Raw genomic sequence first — 8,108 nt, 5'->3', positions numbered from 1 at the left:
ACTCAACACCCAAATCACCTCCTCAAAATCACCCTTTCACCGTAATAATATTTATTGTTTGTTTAAAAACAATGGTATTTAGCTTTACATACAATATAGATATTATACTTGTCATTGAAATAATAATAATAAAATTCACAAACAAATTTAGGAGGTTGATATATATATATATATATATTGTTATTTTTATTTTATAAAAATGTAATGATATTTTTACATTAATCTTAATTTCTTAAGTTCGGGTCAAGAGTTGAAAGTTATGTTAACTCCGTGAAATTATTTAAAATAAAATATAAATTGTTAAAATTACAATTAAATAAAAAAATATCAGAGAAATAGTAAAAATTATTATATTGAGATGAAGTGTTTGATGTAAAAGTTGCCTAACTTCTTAGCATTTTGACTATTTTTGTCTGAATATTCTTTCTTGACAAATTTGGTTCTCAAACCAAAGAACCAAACAAAAATTGCAGTATCACACACTTCCACTTGAAAAACAAAAGTTTCTGCAAAAGGGAAATCCAATCCTTCTTTGTCTTTAATCTATTTTTAAAGTAAGTTTTGGATGTTAATTATTGAAATTAAACGTGAATTTTAGTTTAATATGTAATTTTATATATAAAATGTTAATTTAATTTAATTTTATAAATTATTAATATAGTATAAAATAAAATATATTATTTATATAAATTATTTTCAAATAAAATATATACTAAAATTTTTATTATTACAACAATCATATATATATACACACATTTATAATATGTAATTGAAGTGTTTTTATGTGAATAGGTATAACTATTTATAAACCCGTTGTGGCCTTTGAAAGAGGCACATATATACTTCTTGGTACTTAATATGTAGACATGGAATTGAGTTTTAAGACTTTCTTGTATGTGTTTGGATTTTATTCAAGTTTACGAATTGTTCTATTCGAATAAATGTATTGAATCTTGGGAATATTATTTCTTGATCTTGATCGTTTGCCATATGAAGAGAAAATAACTGTTCTTAAAATAGTTTTCTGAAAACACTTTGCCTTTACAAAATATCAATTTCAGATTCAATCAAAATTTCTTATGCAACAATAACATTATTTTATGTTTGTATATTATATACACAAATAATTATATTCATCGTATAAATAATTTGGTGAAGAAACAACTTAAACCTTTATTTAAAGGTTGAATCCGATTGGACTGTATATTTAATCGTGTGATCATTGAGCACCACATGCCTTCATAGATTAGCTTATTGCCCTTCCTTTTTTTTCCAAGTAGAAACAACAGAATAGGCCGACTAAGATCCTCTTCCCAAGAGAAATGAACTATATTCAAATGATTCCTTTTATCTGAGTACAAAAACATTATAAAAAAATCGATTAGGTCTTAACTCGATTGATATAGATATTATTGTCAATACAGGAGTACGTAAGTGAGAGTATATTGAAATACATTATTCTCCTATTTATGGGTTGAAGAGAGGCTATAATGCTAAGTATTGTCTTAAAAGAGTAGATATGATCGAGAACCTATGATGAGATTATTCAAAATATAAATTTAAAATTTAATTTCTAAGTTCAAAATTAAAATATTTTTTATTTAAAAATCTCAATAAAATTATTAACATTTTTTCTATATTTCCTGTTAAAATTTATTAATTTGACATGTTAATTAAACTATCTTCATATTACATGACATAATCGATAGTAAATGAATAAATAAATAAATAAAATTTTAACATAAATTTTCAACAACGATGATTTAAGTAGATATTTTAATTAAAAAGTAAAATGTTTGAATTATTAATTTTAAAGTACAAAGACAAATAAAATATTTTAACCTAATTACCACGAGTCTTTGTACTCTTAAGAAATTTGAAATTTCGTCCCTTTACTTTTCAAATTTCAAATTTTAAGTTCAACTCTGGCATTGTTAAAAGTATCATGTTAAATTCAAATCCATTATAATAATTTTTAGTTACATAACTATTAAGTGAATACTTATTTTATTTCCAAAAACTTGAAATGTAAAGAGACTAAATTCTTAAAAATAAAAATACAAAAATTAAATTCTAAATTTATGAAAAATACAAAAATTATAACATATCACTTAAAAAATTACAAATGTTAAAATTCAAAATACATATTTTAAATGATTTAAGGACTTTTTGAATAGGCGGTGCATTTAATTGCGGTTAATGTAAAAATAATGATGATATTGAAATTAGATACTATAACTTGAGATAAAAAAAAATATACCTAAAAAACACCCATCCATAAAAACATTGAATTTCCTTTGCTGGTTAAACCCAAGTTCATTTTTCAAAATGATTTTAACTTATGCCCGGGTTCAATTTTTGAATGCGTTTAATCTCTGTTACTCCAAACCTTGAAGTACTCTTATCCAACACTCGTATGTACATTAGACAAGAGTGCCTCTATTAGGATTATGATCCTATGAGCACATTGAATTTTCCTTTTTTCAAAATTGAAAATAAAATGTCGACAACATACTTATATATAGAGGTACTCATGGGCTAAGTCGAGTCAAGTCTAAACATGATGTTAACATACTTTATATTTACTTAAGCTCGACTCAACTCAAAATATTGAATCTACAATTTTGCCCAAAACTGCCTGTATTTACAAAAAATTAATCCAAACCCATTTTAAGCCCGCTCATATTATTTTAAAAAAAATTATTTATACTATTTTATTTTAATATTTAATAATTTCATATATTTTTTTATTTATTAAAAGTTTTTATATAGTCATCTTCATATTATTTTAATTTTTATATTATAGTATTATATATTTAGTATAAGTTTTTTTTTGTGTGTGTTATAAATTACATAATATAAAATATTATAAATTTAAAAACAGGTCAAGCCAGACTCAAGCCTTGAATATTCAAGCCTAAACTCAACCCCATATTTTAAAAGGACCTAATTTTTCCCCAAGCTAATTTTTTGGGTTTAATATTTTTGTCCAAACCGTCCCAAATTTTAGATAAATCTTTGGGCCTGGACAGAAAACCCGGCCCATGATCAGGTATTCCTGTATCCATCGTTCGTTCTTCGAGTAAGACTTTTCAGTTTTGGTAACTTGCAAGTTACAACAATATCTGCTTGTTTTTAGGAAAAACTAAACATCAACAATCGTAAGACTTTTCAGCTTGCTTGCAAAACATAGTTTGATCTAAATCCCCATACAAAACCTCACATACAATGAAAGGTCTACCAAAAACAAATAAGTGAAAAGAGAGGAAAGAAAGCTTAAAAGTGAGGACCTATATCACATCACAATTATATATAGATTAAAACTTACATGATAACTTCACTCTGCCCGTTTTGTGGTTAAGAAAAACTCGGATCAGTGAAACCTTGAAAATACACACTAAACTAGGCTTGCCGGATTGCGATAGATGTCATTCAGCTACATATGATCAACCTTGTCGTCATCCCTGCTGACTGAATCCCCAGCATGCCTGTAACCAAATTGATTAAGTAGATACGACTTTAGATATTTCATGTATACGATCGTATATTTCTATGGTTTCGTGACTAAGGTGACTTGTTTTATACAATTTAAAATAACCTTATTCGTTACGACAACCTAATTTGAAATTTATCCAATACTCAGTAACTCTGTGAGATGCATGCATCTTACTAGCAAATGAAAGGCGAAGCATTTGCTTTCATGCCAAATATCAGAACAATATCGACTAATGGGAAGTTTCACCTAAAAGGTGTCACGAAGATATATAAAATTCCATAAAATCCAAGTTAATTCCTAGTGAACATTGAATAAGTATGCAAAGTTTCATTTTAAGCAGCGCTGAGAAACAGACCGCCAAGAAGAAGTTAGATTCCTGGCCTTTCTGTCCAACTGAAGATTTTCGAGGGCAGCTGAAGCTCGAATCACGTCTTCTGGGAGGTCATCATCATATCTCCAATTATACTCTTCTTTCCTGTAACCAGACATGGAGGAGCCTGCTCTCCTATCTATTTGCCGAACTTATCAGATGATGGAAACAACAATTAAGAAGATATGCAATTGTTAAAATAATATATAAGATAATCACTTACCAGATGACTGCGAGGCAGGGACTGGCCTGTCATAAAAATATGCTAAAACTAGTCAGCTTTTAGGAGTATTGCAAAGCAAAATGGGAAACAATAAAGATGAAGAAGCGGGGGATAAGGCATTAGTCCAGCACCTTCCCAATGGAGGCAAGCCCCCAGCAACAGTAGATGATGAGGGTCTTCTTGTGTTACGAGACTCTGAACTAGACGAGGACTCAATTTCTTGTGATCTCCTTCCACTTCCTCTTGCTTGGGTTAAGTTCTGACAAAATGTGATTGGTAGCCATGAGCATATTTTCCACGCGTATAAATTATTATAACCATTTAAAATAGAAAAGATGTCATCATGATGTGGAATAACATTGGAGATATCTAACTTAACAAACACAAACCGAAAAAATTGATGGTAAGAGTCGAAACTCAACTTCTGAACATGTCAAACATCCTGGTAAAGCAGAAACTACATGCCTACATTACAATAAAATGAATAGTTCTTAACAAAGCTTCGTATTCACAACCTTGAAAAGAAACCCTCAAACCCCAAGTGCTAGGATAATCCTGATTGATATTGATCTTGGCTTCACACATCCAAGTCCTCCTGTTGTTAAAGGGTATAAAGACCCTTACTGTACTCATCACACTCAAACTACCGTTAATATATTTTTGTTGTTAGATTATGCATCAAAGATCATGTTCTATGCCAAAGATATATAGCAACACAGAACCATAGGTTTCACTATTTTCCTTTAACATCGATGCATTCCGCAAACTTGATTTACAATTGATTTTTTCATGTTGCCCCATTCCAAACAAAAGAAAGATTTGCTAATTTCTTTTTCCTTTTAATTGAGAACCATTACAGAAAAAACACCCAAAATCTGTTTCTGCACCCAATTTACAGTATAACCCAGATCCTTCTCCACACGGTATTTGACACCCATCCCTTTAGCTCATTCCAGGATATTCAGGCAAAGACTCATCTTATCACATCGGGTATCTTAAAACGATGTCAAACCAGAAAAGAAGCAAGGTGATATGACAAGAATCAAACAACGGCAAAGCTAAAGCTTAGCCTAAAAGAATTATCATCATTCCCAATGCATTAAATAAGATTCCAAATAACACTTATCACAGCTAAAAAGCACACAAAAAGGGCATACGAACTTCAGACAGAAAGACTAAAATGACTCAAACTTCACAAGTCAAAAGACCTCCAGTAGCATGAAAATATATACACCAGTGATAAACTAACCTCAAACTTCAAGAAGCAATCAAGAACATCCATAAGGACAGGATTATCTCCATTTCTGTTAAGGTCATAACCATTTTTGACACTAAAGTCTTTCAACTCAGCTTTCCAGGAGTCTTTTTGCTACATTTAAAAGAAGAACAAATATCCGTATGATTAGCATGTAAGCTTCAAAGAAATAAAACCAATAAAGTGATCAACCATAAAGCAATGATCAGGACCGTGATATATTGAAAATTACTTGATTACCAAATTGCATTCTGGCTGGTAAACTTTTAGAGTGTGGTTTAGTTGCGCCCAGTCTAAGTACTCACACACTAGTGCAGTTAACAATCTTCCTGCATTTGGAAATTCAAGGTACACATTATTAAGGAGATCACAAAATGCAGATTTAAGAAGATTTTGGAGACATGACAAAGCAACATGAGCATGAGTTCACAATTTACAAATGGAATAGTTAAAGACTATACTCGAGGTACGCCGATGACATATCAAATTGGATATAGACTTTAAAGTTACTGATGCAACCAAAAAAGTTAACAACCAAATAAAGGGAAGGGAGGACTCCTAGACATGTAGTAAGGAAGAAAAAAAGAACAAATAATAGATGCTAGCTTAATCTCTCTCTTTTTTTTTTTAAATAAAAGAGGGCCAGCAGAAAAAGCATGTTGTTCAATAACTTCATGTAATGATATATAGCGAGGCTAAAAGTACTATACTGACCAGAAGGAGAAGCATGAAGTCGTTTAGCACGATCATTGCAACTTCCCAATAATGCAGGAGGTAAACTCTCCTCTTTTTCAATTACTCGATCTTCCTCTTCTATTGCCTCAAAGACACTTGCCCTTAGTTCAGCCTAGGAGTGACATAAATGGGAAAAGAACAAGTTATTCGAGTGCCTGATCATTGGAAACGGAAATACCAAGTACATTAACATTAAAAGAAAGAAAAAGAAAAGAAGAAACAGAAAACCATAAGGAAAAACAGCTTTATTAATCTGCACACTTCACAAGCAACAATCATTCAAGATAATAACACCATCAATATACTTCAGCTCATATAGTCTTACCACTATCACATACAGGATACGTTAATGCCTTCGTTAGATTTGCACTTCTTATGCCCCTTGCCTCCCATCCAAAACACCCCTTTCCCCAGGACCAAATTAAAAAAAAAAAATCCCCAGTCTCCAAACATATTTTCCCCCATGTCTAGAAGACCTAAACAGAGGCAGACAAGGAAAATTATTTTCAGGCACTCCTGTTCAAATCCGAGAATGAATTCAACATGCATTATTAACTAGGCTCAACATTTTGCAAAATCAGGGTATGGAAACAGCTCACTTACAAATTTGTAAGTTCTGAAACAAATGTGTACAATTGGTAGTAGATACTAATCTAGCATCCTGCCCCTATTCAATCACTCAAAATGAACCATACCCTTTTCCTTGGCAAGTAAATGGTGCACAAATCCCAAATTTAGCTTCCCCTCCAAAAACTCCACTACTTTTCTAGGATCCAACAAATCCCCAGCCAAAATGCTGGACGCAAATTAAGAAGTTCTTTCTCTAGCTTCTAATGCAAAAAAAATTATCCATAATTTTCCTGAAATTAAAGGGCATACTAATGAAACTTAACTAAATCCCTTGAAAAAAGCCACTGAAAATTAAAACTTTCCAGCTTACAATTCAATAAAATTAACAGCAAACCAGCTTCTCAAACAAGCCCAGTGAGAAATATTCAAACTTTCCAGTATACCAAAATGCCACCTAAATACTTTCTTCAACATTTCCAATTATCTAATTTCACCCCCAAAAAATTCACACCTAAATGTTTTCAGAACATGAAATTTTAACATTCGGGTCCCAAATTTACACCAAAAGATCCACAAACACAATTTTACCCCATTCAATTATTCGTAAAAGTAACAAATTTGAAACAAAATATTCAAAAACAAATCCTAGGTTTCTACCATTAACACGAGATCCAACGCCAAAAGAGGATCTTTTTACTCAATTTTAACTTAACAAAGCCCAAGTCATCAGCAGAGTTTCGTTTTTCATCATCCATTCTCGAGAACCAAACATGAAATTCCGATAAAAAAAGCGCTAAAATAGAAAAAATTATTTCTTACCCGGATCTTAGCTAGAACCCCTTTCTTCTCTAGGGTTCGAGTAACCAGGGTTTTCAAATCCATCATCTCTCTCGTGTAATCATCCATGGTATTGTTTGTTTCCCTAGAAAATTAAGGGAAAAAAAACCTCCTACTTTTTTAGTTATTCTTAAATGTCTGGAAAAAAAGAAAAGAAGTTGGGTGCTGCCAGAGATGGAAGCAACACAAATTAATAAAAACAAACAAAAAACCAAAATAAATTCTGGTGAATGTGGGATCCAGTGGACGGTAAGGTGTGATCTTGGCCGTTCATTTTCTTGATCTAGTCCTCTAATAGATTATTCACACTTACTAGGGTCGTTAAAATCCAATTTTAAAAACAATTGTTTGAAATTTGATATAAAAATCTATTTATCCTATTGTTTGCAATATATATATTCACTTAAATAAAATGCATATTGTTAGAATCGAGAACTGGTTGATATATCAATTCGAATAAAAAATTAAATCAATTTTGAATTGATTTTTGAGTGAATTGACTAAATATGATTAGAATAGATCGAGAATTGATTGTTATATCAATTTGAATTAAAAGTTAAATTGATTTTTGAGTGAATTATTTAAATTGGATTAGAAAAATCAATTGAATTTTTTTTATTTT

The 8,108-nt window shown here is 30.7% G+C and overlaps 1 protein-coding gene across 1 annotated transcript; it reads right to left on the bottom strand.

The window, feature by feature from the left end:
- Nucleotides 1-3,129: 3,129 nt before the first annotated feature.
- On the bottom strand, nt 3,130-7,704 carry LOC108486931 (protein TONNEAU 1b-like). The gene is made up of 8 exons (XM_017791100.2): nt 7,469-7,704; nt 6,059-6,191; nt 5,585-5,673; nt 5,339-5,458; nt 4,221-4,348; nt 4,090-4,115; nt 3,852-4,005; nt 3,130-3,488 (listed from the first exon to the last, which is right to left on the bottom strand). The coding sequence occupies exons 1-8, from the start codon at nt 7,553-7,555 to the stop codon at nt 3,437-3,439; spliced, it is 789 nt and encodes a 262-aa protein (XP_017646589.1). The 5' UTR covers nt 7,556-7,704; the 3' UTR covers nt 3,130-3,436.
- Nucleotides 7,705-8,108: the final 404 nt, after the last annotated feature.

This window comes from Gossypium arboreum, chromosome 10, assembly GCF_025698485.1.
Source record: "Gossypium arboreum isolate Shixiya-1 chromosome 10, ASM2569848v2, whole genome shotgun sequence".
NCBI lineage: Eukaryota > Viridiplantae > Streptophyta > Magnoliopsida > Malvales > Malvaceae > Gossypium > Gossypium arboreum.
This window is presented reverse-complemented; position numbering and strand designations above follow the sequence as displayed.